Source organism: Gorilla gorilla, chromosome 19, assembly GCF_029281585.2.
Source record: "Gorilla gorilla gorilla isolate KB3781 chromosome 19, NHGRI_mGorGor1-v2.1_pri, whole genome shotgun sequence".
NCBI classification, from domain to species: domain Eukaryota; kingdom Metazoa; phylum Chordata; class Mammalia; order Primates; family Hominidae; genus Gorilla; species Gorilla gorilla.
In genome coordinates, this window is record NC_073243.2 from 112030563 (window position 1) to 112045305 (window position 14743).

At 53.8% G+C, this 14743-nt stretch overlaps 1 protein-coding gene across 2 annotated transcripts in view; it reads right to left on the bottom strand.

Annotated features, from left to right (window-relative positions):
* The window catches only part of PDCD6 (programmed cell death 6), a 42938-nt gene that overhangs the window by 2767 nt on the left and 25428 nt on the right, over window positions 1-14743 (bottom strand). The window contains exons 3-5 of one of the 2 annotated variants that reach the window (XM_004059098.4): window positions 7838-7882; window positions 5304-5462; window positions 1000-1109 (exon numbers count right to left, since the gene is read on the bottom strand). In XM_004059098.4, the coding sequence (XP_004059146.3) occupies window positions 1000-1109; window positions 5304-5462; window positions 7838-7882 (314 nt within the window). The remainder of the gene's footprint in view (window positions 1-999; window positions 1110-5303; window positions 5463-7837; window positions 7883-14743) is intronic. The other variant, XM_019013265.3, reaches the window with a different exon arrangement.

A 14743-nucleotide genomic window follows, 5' to 3' on the forward strand; every position in this document is an offset into this window, starting at 1 on the left:
CTAAAAACCCCATGCTGTTCCTATCTCTCACTGAATTCCAAGGCCAACAAGACAGGACCTTGAGGAACCTGGGTACAGACCTGGATCACCACCTGCGAACAGCAGCAGAGGTCTGTGTGGAGCTCCCAGGCGGGTCCTCTGAGCCCTGCTCTCCATCTCCCGTGAGTCTCAAACAGAGCCCGGCAGGAGAGACACCACCAAGGAGCTTGCCTTGCAGGTCAGGGTGCATTACGAGCTCCTGCAGACACTGGTGTGCACGGGAAGAGCTCGGAGACCCCACTGAGGGCGGCCCAAGCGACCACAGGCTCCACAGCTGACCTCACACACAGACGGCAGGACACAGTGATGACCGCAACAGAAAACGTGCCCATTTTCTCAGAATAAAAGTTTTTGTAAAAATACACCATAGTTGGCCAGGCATGGTGGCTCATGTCTGTAATCCTAGCACTTTGGGAGGCTAAGGTGGGCGGATTACTTGAGGTCAGGAGTTTGAGATCAGCCTGGCCAACATGGCAAAAAACCGTCTCTACTAAAAATACAAAAATTAGCTGGGTGTCACCTGTAATCCCAGCTACTGGGGAGGCTGAGGCAGGAGAATCGCTTAAACCCAGGAGGCAGAGGTGGGAGTGAGCCGGGATCGTGCCACTGCACTCCCGTCTGGGTGACAGAGCGAGACTTGGTCTCAAAAACAAAACAAAACAAAACAAAACAAAAAACAAAAAAAACCACAACACTAGAACATACATGTAAATAACCCACCGGATACTGAAAAACCATGTCTTGCAGATGGGCTGCTCTGTGCCATTTCCAAGGGGAGGAAAACATGTTTGTCCACAATTCACTAACCAGCTACTTCTCCAAAGATGAGACTCACTTTTATAAGCTCCAAAAACTAATTCTACACACGCCCAGCTCCTTAGATTGAAGGTCAGGTGCATCACGCTGGCAAGCAAGCCCCTCCCACCACCACCACAAACCCACGTGAAGCCACTCTGTCACCTGCAGGACGATGCAGCCCTGGATGAAGTCGTCGAAGGCGATCTGCCCCCGTCCCTGCCTGTCGAACTTTCGAATGAGGATGTCGTGGAACTGGTCAGAGAGCCGGTAGCCTTCAAAAGGGAAAGTCGGAGTCAGAGAAGGCTGGGAGAGACGGGAGGTATGTGCCAATGCTCACCCCTCCTGCCCAAGGCCCACAGCCTCTAACACACACAATGCAAGGCTGTGTGGGAACGGAAGTGCAAATTCCCTCAAAGGCACTCAGAACTGAGACACTTCCCGAATATATCATTCTGTAATGAGCTGACATCCCCAGTGCATGGAGTGACCCCTTGAGACCATGACCCCGGAAGGAGGAGTGAGTGGGACGCTGCCATTAGTCACTCCTGTGAATTAACTACTCACCTCCGGGAAGCACTCACCAAACACCACCCCACAGGGCGGCCACACTCAGTTTCCTGAACCCAGTGGAGTTACTTTCAAAGTCCTTATTGATTTTACTATGTTTATTAGCCTAGATAAGAAAATTCTGAATGATTCGCTGCCCTGGGTTGCCCATCACCAGATAATGCTTTGAAAACTAAATTTTCACAGAAGGCTTCCAGTTATACAAAGTGTCAATGTCAGGAAATAGGAGTGGCTGGGGGATGTGCCCCCACCTGCCAGGAGGGACTGAAGGGCACACAGTGGCAGGGTGACCTCAGAAAGGTCCAAGTCACTGCAGGGCCACCAAGGGCTGGGATTCCGTTTCCAGTTCACCGAGGCTGTCCTGAAAAAGGCCTCCCACAGGGAGAGGGCTCTGAAGACGTGTGGATGCAGCAGGTGTGTTCGGGCACCCCGGAGGGCACGCCCCGCCTGCTGCCTTCCCTTCCCTCCCTCGAAATCCCACTGCCTTCGTGACTGTGGCATATCCTTACTGACTCAGGAGGCAAGATCCGGGTGCTGATATATTTCTACTGGTTTTCAGTCCTGCTGGAATCTCCGCAGGGACGTGTGCACCTACTGTCTGAATCTCACAGTTAATGACCTGCACAAACAGCCATTTTACGGATCAAGAGTCAAGCACACAAACATGAACACAGTGCCTTCCAGAGTGGTCAGGGCATTCTGTCATTTAAGTTCAGGGGTCCCTAAATGTGCAACAGCGGAGTTGCCTCGGACCCTCCTTCCCTGCAAGCTGAAAAGACAGGACCTCCCATTACATTCAGAAAGAGATGGCAGAGTTGTCAACAGCTGCCACTTTTTCTGGTCCCTACTACTCCTACCTCCTCACTCCCTGCACCAGGGCTGAGCCCAGCCTGCTGAGAACAGAGCCTGGGACACGCCCACAGGGACACTGCCTGTCTGGGAGTGCACGGGGGACAGAGGCCCTCACTGGGGCGCACGGGGACGGCGGCCCTCACTGGGGCGCACGGGGATGGTGGCCCTCACTGGGGCGCACGGGGACGGTGGCCATCACTGGGGTGCACAGGGGACAGAGATCATTACTGGTCTCCTGCCAAGGCTGGGGAAGGACAGAGGAGATGCTGACAGAGGCAGAGGAACTCCAGTCTGCACAGACAACAGGAGCAACCCCACTGCCTCTGGAATTAACTTCCAGTTTCCTTGGTCATCAGTAATAGTGAAGGGAAAACAAAGGCAAAGTCAGACAGCAAAATGAGGGATGAACAAACGAACTACAAAAAGAATGTTTATCTGAGAAGCCAAAACCCAGCAGCAACTGTTTCTGAGTTTCTGTTCATGAAAGTCAGTCCACATGAGGCCACCAGCGTCCTTGGGCCCACCCCTTGCCAAGGTCTTTCTCCTCTTTCGGACTCTCTGAAATGCTGTGAACGAGCCAAGCGGAGCATGACCTCCTCAGAAATCACCTCTTCCACCTCGGAGGACAAACCAGCTGCCCCCACTCAACAGGCTGAGGCTCCCCGGGGCTCCCCCCAGCTCTTGGGGGCCTGGTACAGTGGCAAAGGACCACAGCGGAGGAACTGTTCTCCACCCAACTGCCTTTGTCAGACACGCACTGCCCACCAGAGGGGAGAATCTCACTGGCTGTTTACAGCAACCTAAACGGCACGTGCTGAGTCAGCTGGCCCGGTGCCGGGTGGTGAGTGCTGGAATGTGAGCACGCCCTCCTCACCTTTTCACTTCAGGTCTCTGAGCGTGGCACACAGTTGATGTTAACAATAAAGGCTTAAAAAAACGAATCGGTGGATTATGAAATCTGCCATGTGGCCCCATCGGAGACATCCGGGGAGAAATCTCACAGGCTTCACCACCCTGGTGATTCCCTCCTGCCGGCCACCAAGCTCCAGTGCAGCCTCCCTGCTTCATCTGAGAGCAGAACACTTGCTCATAGGGGCCAAGACAAAAGAAGAATTTTTGCTTCTGAGGCCAACTTCCTAACAGTTACTATGGGAAATCTTTCAAAATCATCAAAGTACAAAAACGATGACGATGCCCCTTTCCAAGGAAGACGTGGGAGATGGCCCTGGAGATCAAGAACCAAACGCAGGAGGAAACTCGTGAGGGTAACCAGAGAAAATGCTGCGATGGGATACTGCACCCCAGGAAAAGCCTGGAAATCAGGAAGGGTTCTGCTGCTGCACAACACAAGCAGGCCTGCCCACTCCAGGGCGCGAGGAAGGCTGCGTGACCGGCCGTGCCTCCCGCCACAGCTAAGCACAGTTTTCTGGGAAGTCCTTGGCCACACCAGGACAAAGAGGGCCTCAGAGACCAGGGAGCACTGTCCACAGCAACTTCCACTGCACGTTCTGAGGACCGATGGTCACTGGCATGGGCAAAGGGAGCTCCAGGGCCTGACAAGGTTAGGAAAAGATGTCCATGGCACCAGAGGTCGCTTATCTAAAAATAACTTCAGGCCGGTCCTGAAGTCCACGTGGCCCTGGCCACACTCGGCAGCAGTGGCCTCCCTGGCCCCCAGGACCACTCTCTGTGGAGGGTGGCATCCTTCCCTCCCAGCCCTTCCGTACCTGCCCCAGGGAAGAGTAGCCAGCCAGCGTTCCCTCCAGTTCCCCCACCCAAGGGCACAGCAAGGTCAGCTGCATTCCAAGTACCAATTCAGAGCCATCCAGCTCAAATCCTGGCTCGCAGCTGGTCAGCTCAGAACTGCTTCTTGAGGAGACCCAGTGTCCACAGCCGGCCCTGTGGACAAGCTCGTAAGGTGAGAAAGAAAAGAGAAAGAAAGGCAGCCATGAAGTGCGTGCTGGGAGGAAACACGAGGAGAGGCGACGTGCTTAGATAAGTGAGACTCCAGGGATCTCGGAGGTACTCAAGTAGAATCGAATTTTCCTCACTGTTTCTAAGGAGCCTTTTAAGTAAATCACGGAAGCGGCTTCACAACAGGGGCCAGATGAGATCCGCCTGGATTAGAATCTTGGTGCAGCCACCAATAGCCTCAGGCTGGCCCCAGACATGCCCGTTATTGCTCTGTAAATAAAACCCCTGCTTCCTCTCAGCCCTGAGACCAGCACGGGAAGCCCCGTGGACAGGCCCTATGGACGCACTCTGGACAGGCACTGTGAACACTCCTAGACCCATGGCACACCGCCACACGTGTGTGTGCACACGCCGAGCACACACATGCACAGAGTACGCACGTGCGGAACACACCTGAGAATGAGCACGTGCTCCGCCTCTCTGCTGCTGTTCTGAGGTGCACGGCACACGTGTGCGCACACACGCCGAGCACACACGCCGAGCACACACATGCACAGAGTACGCACGTGCGGAACACACCTGAGAATGAGCACGTGCTCCGTCTCTCTGCTGCTGTTCTGAGGTGCACGGCACACGTGTGCACACACACGCCGAGCACACACACACCGAGCACACCTGAGAATGGGCACGCGTTCTGCCTAACGCCCCTTCTGAGGCGCACGGTTTGGACCTGGTGACTGACAGCTGTTTCTTAGGTGACTGTTGCCTTTTCAACATGCTTTGATCTATCATGAAATATAAGCTGCCCTGCCCCACGGTATTTTCATGGATCCACTTTTAAATGATTTCAAAAGCCACATTCTCAGTTTTGCTCACGACATCATTCCACTTCACAAAAGATGAACGGCTTGCATAGCCCTTATCTCATTTTGGATAAAAAACTGAATAAACGTATCCATGTCGAGGATCGCCTTCCGACATGAGCAATATCAAATAGGAACCTGCATGACGTCAACAAAAACTTTACGTAGCCTGGTTAGACAATCGGTTAAGTTCAACAAGGTTTAAAACACTTCAACGGCTCCAAGGTTCCAAAATGAAACACGCTACACAAGCCAGAGTGAGTGAGTTACCGAAACCTGAGAGGGCCTGCTTCAGCTCGTTCTTATCGATCATCCCGGAGTTGTCCCGGTCGTACGTGCGGAAGACGTTCTGCCAGTCCGTGATGTACTTCCACACACCCGTGAACTCGCTGAAGTTCACGCCGGCCTTGTTCTCACGGTCAAACATGGCTGAGACAGAGAGGAGCGGTCAAGCAGCAAAAGATCAGTTGCAGCAAACTCACTTGAGGCTTCCCACCAGACCTCAGCCCTCAGAGCCTGGCGGGGCCCCACTGCTGACCACTAACCAGGGACTGGGCAATGCATGCCTGTCTGTGAATGGGGTGAAATCCCTCAAAGTCTTGTCACCTTCGCCCTGGGTGGGGGCGTGGGGGATTGTCCCCCAGCCCTGACCCCCTAAGTCCCATGAGAAGGTGCACTTGCAGCTGTGAGGCAGGCCGTGCAATGGGATGTGTGAGGAAATCCAGCCGCAGCCACGATGGAAAGAAGAGCAGAGCTTCACACTCAGCTTCTGAGGCACGGGGAAGGTAAGTGGCCCCAGCTCCCCTGGCTCCTGGGTCTCGGCCTAGAACGTGAATCTAATTCCCAGAGCTGACCCTCTGACTCTCCAGGGCCCACAGCACTGGTGGAGGCTTGGAACAGCCCTGTCAGGAAAACCTGCTTTAATTAGAAATGGACCCTCGCCTATGTCCTATTTGCTTTCAGTCTAACTCCAGGTCCAAATACAAAAGAATCTACAACTACCTTTATATGTAGTTGCAATATGGCTAAAACACATAGAAAAATTCAGTGTGAATTACTGCTGCAGAGAAAATGATAAATCACGTGGTCTCTTTTCAAGAACAGAGGTTAATATAGGACTGCAATAAGACTACTCCTGGTTTGATCAGAAATATGTTACAATTAAATGAAAATCCACAGGATGAAAAATCATGTGAGAAACAGCATCGATGTTTCTTCCCAACAGTCCACAACCCTGTGTGCAACCAGTGGCTGTTTCTCACACGACCGTTCCACGACGTGCACCGTTCCACGACGTGTGTGGTGTGTGGACCAGGGGCTGTTTTTCATACGACCATTCCACGATGTGTGCAGTGTGTGTGGACGATGCTGTTGCGTGCAGGACCCACTGCGCACCACACACCAGCAGCGAAGGATGCTGGGTGAGCTGCACCCCAGGGTAAGGGCTCCACAGAGGAGTGGCTCCCAGGCCATTCCTCTCCGGTGGGGAGGTAGCTCCCCATCTATCAACACCTTCCTAGCACTAAAGGCTGAGCCCTGCCACTACTACGCTTCCAAGTTTTCTCTCCCTCCATCAGTGTGACGTGGCAACATATGCACGACCAGCAGGGCACAGTCATCTGGAAAAGCCCCCAGCTACACCCACTCTAGGACTCAGACACCTTACCACACACAGGCTCCGCAAGGAACTCGGAATCCTCACAAGACTAAAACCCGTGCATGGATGGGAGGCGAGGGAATGAGCCCCAGGCCACTCTGGGAAACCTCGAGACACAATGCCGTGGTCTCTGTGAGGCAGAACTGAACCTGGGATTTCATATTAAAGAGGCCTGAAGGGGGCCACACCTCCCAGCAAAGGAAGCCTTTCAGAAATCAAGTGGGGCAGGGATGGAAACCCGACTCTCCTGAACACCTGCCTCCCAGGCCTGCCTGCCCCTGGAGCTGCAGCTCCCACCCGGCTACGGGGGATGGAGACACAGCACGACTCTCCTGAACACCTGCCTGCGCCTGGAGCTGCAGCTCACACCCCAGCTACCGTCTGGGCATGGGGGTGCACACCTGTAATCCCCACTCTTTGGGAGGCTGAGGCAGGAGGATTGCGTGAGCCCAGGAATTCCAGACCAGGCCTGGGCAACACAGGGACACCCTGTCTCTTAAAAGAAACAAACAAAAACCCAGCTACCTATACAGCTGGGGAGACCCTGGACCCAAAGAAATGATGCAGACCCTCACATTAAGGCTACACATGAACCCACAAAACAAACAAAAATTACAGAAGCATCAAGGAAGTCGGTCACTCTGTGTGGGCTTGAGCAGGAAAAATATTTGGCTGTAGACCACCCTCCCAAGGACTTCAAACACAGTCAAGGAGCTCCACGTCACAAATATCTAGCGCTTTTCAAAAAAGCATGTTCTTAAAACTGAAGACTATCATATGAAATATTTGAATAAAGGATGGAGTCACAAAAATAAATAAGCAATGTCTATCAAAAACACCCAGATAAGATGTGAAAGTAACTAATAATTTAGAAATTTTAAATATATGTCATCTTTAGAATTAGAAACTGAAAGGACAGGTTACACAGTACATTACAAATAAACAGAATCAAGAATAGAGCAAACATACACGGAGAGACGTGAAAAGGTAGAGACGGGGGGAGAGGGATGAAAGGGCCCACGCTCATCTAAGTGGAATTCCACAAGGGAGCAAAGTGATACGGACCCACAGACAAAGGAAACACAAGCGGGTACCCAAGCGGGTCGGATACAAAGCAGCCCAGGCTGGTCCGTCTGCCGATACTTACATATGATCGACCTGACAGTCACTGGATTAAAGGGAGTCCACGTGCCTGAAAACGAACAACAACAGGAGTTAAAGCAAAAGGAAAATCTTTCTGGGACACTGAGTTTCTGATCTATACCTGGAGGCCCCAGGAAAAGCAGTGGGGGCTCTAAGTAGTGGTTTTCTAGACACTCCAGGTGACGTGTCGGCTGCCATGACTCCTGGGAGGGGGCCAAAGCACGGCCTGCTGGGGTCACACCCTGCTGTGTGTGGGAGTCCTTCGTGGCCTCCCAGACCTCCAAGACCGTCCACACTCATCGCGGCTGGACGTGCACTCTTATTTAACAGATAACCAAGAAATGGTTCTGTATCATTTTACACACGGAATTTTTCAAGGATGCAGTCACCAGCTAAGTTGAGAAGTTCGCACTTAGTTTTGTTAGAGAACTTCACGAATTCCCATTTCAGAAAATCCATCATCAAGGCCACCACTGCCTGCAGACACCTGAGCATAGCTTGGTCGCTGTGGCATTCACACTAATTCTACTGAAAGGTGCAAGTACCAGACCCCTTCCTTCCGTTCTCCCTCAGTAATCATCCTAAAGCACGGTGAAGACATCCATCACACCACACTTCAAAAATTCCTGACAAACTACGGTCTGGGCTTTATATGATTTTCCTTGAAACTGAATAGGAAAGCTGTACTATCCTCAGACGCATCGTTGAATCTGATACCCTTGAGCGCTCACAACCATTTATCAACTATGAGGATGAAGATTCACTGATAACCTTCACACACAAGAACCTATCTTCAGAGTGATTTGTACCTTCAGTAATTTCCATACTCACTAAAAATGAACTAAAAAAATATTTTTAAGGTCAGGAGAGACCAGTGGCTCTCCTCATACCCCATCTGTGTTAGACACACAGTTTTTTTTTTTTTTCATACACAAAAATGCCACAGTCCTGGGCAGCACACAGAGACAGCCCCCTGATCTCAGAGAACAATGTCAGGCTCCCGATGGAGCACGGGCGGTGGGGTCTGCTGGCATGGTCCCTTAGGCCTCTACGTGCCACCACTCTGGGCTCATGGGGCTCCTCCTAGTGCCATGCCTGCTCTCACCTGAAGTGCGTCCCCTCCTAAGACACACACACCCTCCCTCCAGCTCCTTCCTTTCCTTCCTCAGGGAGACTTCCACGGGGGTACCACGTTCTCCCAGCCCAGAAGTTAAATCCATTTGCTCTGCCTGAGCACCTCCCAACTTCCCCTTGGGAAGATCCCGCCCTCCAGCAGTTATGCAGGGAAGCTGTGCTCTTCCCACAAAGGCAGGTGCACCTGAACCCGAGGCATACACACACACAGCAGCACTGGATGACCCACCCTCCAGCAGTTATGCAGGGAAGCTGTGCTCTCCCCACAAAGGCAGGTGCACCTGAACCCGTGGCCCACACACACAGCAGCACTCGACGACCCACCCTCCAGCAGTTATGCAGGGAAGCTGTGCTCTCCCCACAAAGGCAGGTGCACCTGAACCTGCGGCCCACACACACACAGCAGCACTCGATGACCCACCCTCCAGCAGTTATGCGGGGAAGCTGTGCTCTTCCCACAAAGGCAGGTGCACCTGAACCCGAGGCATACACACACAGCAGCACTCCACGACCTGCCCTCCAGCAGTTATGCATGCAAGCTGTGCTCTCCCCACAAAGGCAGGTGCACCTGAACCCGCAGCCCACACACAGCAGCACTCAACGAGTATCTTAAGCTGAATAGTGTGATAATCTGCAGGAATACCTTTCTGTAGGCTTTACAAGTATCTGGAGGGACAGTAGGCAGCCATATGTATATAGAGGTATTTGGAAAGGTTACAATTACTGAAAAGTAGTGTTATGAAAACAAAGATAGGCTACAGAAAACCCACAAGGCAAAGAAAGAGGAAAACTCTAAACACCAAGGAGCATCCCTGCCTCACCCAATTCCATCTGGTCTCCCCCATTCTTCACCGCTGTGTGCAGCAACCTAGTGTCTGCACACAAGGGTGACCTGCTCTGACCCAGCGCTGACAGAAGCCCCAGGAGCCAAAGCCCCTGGAAGCCTCCTGGGCAATCAATCCTCTGTCTTCATGCCATGAGCTTCTTCTCCTCTGTCTTCTGCGTCCGTGGCCCTGGACTGACTGTGTGGAGCTGGATGAGACCTAAGTCCTCAAGTGAAGGCTGCACTGTGAGGTGTCCTGATCGTTAAGTAGAAGCTTCTCTGGGCCATCTCAGCAAATAACACGGTCAAACAAGTTTTAAACCAAAGCAACACAGGTTAAAACACAAGCGAGATGTTAACGCCGCAGCGCAGGCACAGGGAAGCTCAGGTGCCATCTGGATGGGCACGCGTGGAGTATGCCAAAATGGTGCATTCCTGAGAGCTGGGGCCCAGGAGGAACCGGACGGCCATACTGGGGTCTTCCAGAGTATTCTAAGGATTGCCCAGGAGAGCAGAGGTTGTCCCGGGATTAATCAAGGATGAGAGAGAGGCAGCCTCCCCAATAGAAAGGGCCGCTGAGGGATGGACACTCCTGATGTCTCCACTCGCCTTCCTTGCCAACCACAGTGGGGTCTGGCTTCTCCACAGAAACCAAGAGAGAACCACCACAAGGCCTAACGGCCCGTAACGAGCTGAAGCACCGTGGCACACAGGCATTTCACGCCTCGGTTACATTAGGTGCTAGACATACCTGGGCAACCGCCTGAAAACCTAAGTAGATGTTGTGCTTGACCCAAGGCCATGGAGTCACTTCTCACCAAATCCCAAGCCTTCCCCTGAAGCCCTGCCAAGGTGAGTTTCTGGTGAAAGCATGAAACACTGCCATGGGGGTCCCTGAGACCACCCTCCAACTTGAAAGGGTACAGAGTAAACCAGCCAAGGGAAAGGGCTGCCAGGGAAGCCAGGCGCTTCCAGAGCCCCTCCCAGCAGAGTCACACAGGGTGCGCCGGATTCCTCCAGCAAGAAGCTGGGACAGCTAGTGCCGTGGTGCGGACCAGGGAGGCTCTCCTGAACCTGGGGGTCAGTCAGGGACGTTCCAGCCACCCACAGCGAAAGCAGGTGTTTGCCATCCATCACCTTGTTGGTCAACTACCCAGGCAAAGTAGTGCAACGTGGCTCAAGTCTCTCTCATCAGTCCGAACACTGCAGGAGCTCAGCTCCCGGGAGCCAGCCAAGGGCCCCTCCTGGGAACGTGCAGGGTTTGAGCAATCCAGACCCGCTGAGTTAACCCCTTCCCACATAGGCAGATCAAATCTGCTCCATCACCAGGGCAACAAATACCATCACCCACATCCCTGGGCCCATGTGAGAGAAGGACAGTGATGGGACTGGACATGTACTTCACAGGGCACTGTCCTGCTTCTGAGGTCTGATTTTTCTCAGTTCTCTTTAATATGGGATCTCCAAGACAGCCTCAACTGTATTTGATTAAAAAAAAAAAATACCGGCCGGGCGCAGGGGCTCACGCCTGTAATCCCAGCACTTTGGGAGACCAAGGCGGGTGGATCATGAGGTCAGGGGTTCAAGACTAGCCTGACAAACATGGTGAAATCCCGTCTCTACTAAAAATATAAAAATTCCTGTAATCCCAGCACTTTGGAAGGCCAAGGCGGGCGGATCACCAGGTGAGGAGATCGAGACCATCCTGGCTAATATGGTGAAACCCCGTCTCTACTAAAAATACAAAAAATTAGCCAGGCATGGCGGTGTGTGCCTGTAGTCCCAGCTACTCGGGGGGCTGAGGCAGGAGAATGGCGTGAACCAGGGAGGTGGAGCTTGCAGTGAGCTGAGATTGCGCCACTGGACTCCAGCCTGGGCGACAAAGTGAGACTCTGTCTTAAAGAAAGAAAAAAAAAAAACCTTCAAAAGAACGTAAGAATTATTTCTTAAAAGTACAGCTTTAAAAATGCCCCTTAAAAATACAATGGTATATTAAGGCAAACCTACTTCAGAAGCACAGAAACTTGAAAAAAGTTAATTTCTTATAATTCCAAGATGTTTTGGGAATGAGAAATCAGCACAGAAAATGGGCTAGGAAGATAATGGATGAAACCGATGGGCTGATCACGGTTCCAGGATGGTCTCGCCATGGAGGTGACAGGGTGAGTGCTGCAGTGCAGGACTGGGGATGCCACAGGAACGGGTGCCCCAGGTAGGGCGTCATCCAGGAAGGATGAGAAACCTGAGAACAGCTGGGGGGGGAACAGCTGGAGGGGAGCAGCGGGGGGGAACAGCTGGGGAGGAGCAGCTGGGGGGAGCAGCGGGGGGGAACAGCTGGGGGGAGCAGCTGGGGGGAACAGCTTGGGGGGAGCAGCTGGGTGAGAACAGCTGGGTGGGAGCAGCTGGTGGGGAGCAGCTGAGGGGGAGCAGCTGAGGGGGAGCAGCTGGGGGGGAGCAGCTGGGGGGGAGCAGCTGGGGGGGAGCAGCTGGGGGGGAGCAGCTGAGGGGGAGCAGCTGGGGGGAGCAGCTGGGTGAGAACAGCTGGGGGAGCAGCTGGGGGAGAGCAGCTGGGGGGGGAGCAGCTAGGGGGGAGCAGCTAGGGGGAGCAGCTGGGTGGGAACAGCTGAGGGGGAGCAGCTGGGTGAGAGCAGCTGGGTGAGAGCAGCTGGGTGAGAACAGCTGGGTGAGAACAGCTGGGGGGGAGCAGCTGGGGGGAGTAGCTGGGGGGGAGCAGCTGGGGGGGAGCAGCTGGCAGGGAACAGCTGGGGGAGCAGCTGGGGGGAGCAGCTGGGGGGAGCAGCTGGGGGGAGCAGCTGAGTGGGAGCAGCTGGGTGAGAACAGCTGGGTGGGAGCAGCTGAGGAGGAGCAGCTGGGGGGGAGCAGCTGGGTGGGAGCAGCTGGGTGAGAGCAGCTGGGTGGGAGCAGCTGGGGGGAGCAGCTGGGGGGAGCAGCTGGTGGGGAACAGCTTGGGGAGCAGCTGGGGGGGAGCAGCTGGGGGGGAGCAGCTGGGGGGGAGCAGCTGGGGGGAGCAGCTGGGGGGGAGCAGCTGGGGGGAGCAGCTGGGGGGGAGCAGCTGGGGGGGAGCAGCTGGGGGGGAGCAGCTGGGTGGGAGCAGCTGGGTGAGAGCAGCTGGGTGAGAACAGCTGGGTGAGAACAGCTGGGGGGGAGCAGCTGGGGGGAGCAGCTGGGGGGAGCAGCTGGCGGGGAGCAGCTGGCGGGGAACAGCTGGGGGAGCAGCTGGGGGGGAGCAGCTGGGGGGAGCAGCTAGCGGGGAGCAGCTGAGTGGGAGCAGCTGGGTGAGAACAGCTGGGTGGGAGCAGCTGAGGAGGAGCAGCTGGGGGGGAGCAGCTGGGTGGGAGCAGCTAGGGGGGAGCAGCTAGGGGGGAGCAGCTGAGTGGGAGCAGCTGGGTGAGAACAGCTAGGGGGAGCAGCTGGGGGGAGCAGCTAGGGGGGAGCAGCTAGGGGGGAGCAGCTGGGGGGAGCAGCTGAGGGGGAGCAGCTGGGTGGGAGCAGCTGGGTGGGAGCAGCTTGGGGGGAGCAGCTGGGGGGGAGCAGCTGAGGGGGAGCAGCTGGGTGGGAGCAGCTGGGTGGGAGCAGCTGGGTGGGAGCAGCTGGGGGGAGCAGCTGGGGGGGAGCAGCTGGGGGGGGCAGGGTCCGCTGGGTGCACGGGGGTGGGGAGAGGAGCCCATGAGGGCCTGAGAGCAGCAAGGCCGGGAGGAACCCTAATCCCTCAACTGCACATGACATGGGGCCTGCCAGAGCCCCACAGAGCTTGGAACGGAGCTGGGGAGGAGCGTTTGCCAGGCCTCCTGTCCCCTCCTTCTTCCCACTGGGATTGCTCTGAAAGAAGAAGAACCCATCAAGTCCTTGTAAATGTGCTGGGGAGAGAACCCCTGACAGTGCCTTGTGCTCACTCCTGGGGAGCCACTGTCTCGGGTGGTCCTGGTACCGTGAAGTTTCTGGGCTCAGGTCCATGGCACCTGGAAAATGTCGTGTTTAAGTGAAATGATATTCAAAGCCCAAGAGGAAATGTTCCAGGCACTTCTCAGAGACCCCATGAGACAGGAAGGACAGTGGGGCTACGGGGGCCCCCAGCTTCTCCAGCTCAACCTGTGCCTGGGAATTACTCCCTGAAATCATGAGCAGAGCTGGATGCTGGGTCACTTCTGTGTGCCTGGAAATTACTCCCTGATATTGATAGCAGAGCTGGACGCTGTGATCTGTGGGACTCTACCCTTAATGGCTTCATTCACTTACATGGATCTAATCTTATATTTATCTATGTAAAGAAATAAATTTGTCATTTGTTAGATTCACCTGCGCATGAGATATCTTTTTAAGAATATTTTGCTAGCCATTAAAGAACATAAGTCGATTTTCTTTTTTCATTTCCCTATTGCTATGTGACAAAAGGTAATATTCTATACTTTTTGTATTAAAGGACTTCAAATTACTGATACTTTGGATGACTTCTAAAGTCTTTGCCATATTCTGAATGAAGAATGTGAGCCCCAGGTTAAAAAGATCAACAATTAAATCACAGGGTGTGCGTTCACCAGGAGGCCTGGTGTCATTTTCTTGTGGGCTGTTTGCGATTGGCTGAGAGGGAAGATCTCGTGCTGTGTTCTCACCATGGGCACAGGCGCAAGGAAGCCTCCAGGAAGTGTGGAATTCCTCGATTGCTTTGATTTGGTGATGGTTTCATGGGTGTTTGCTCAGGTCAAGTCTCACCAAAGTGCACACATGAAATGTGTGCAGCTCTTTGTGTAGCAATTATACCTCAAAAAAGCTGAAACACTTTTACACTTGAAATAATCGAAGTGACATTTTAATCTAAAGGTATAAAAATCTGTCACCTACATGGCTGATTTTTCCATGAGAGTCTCATTTACAAGAGAAACACAATTATGAAATCAGTACCCTTTACTTTTAAAGGGTAACGGAAGAAGCATA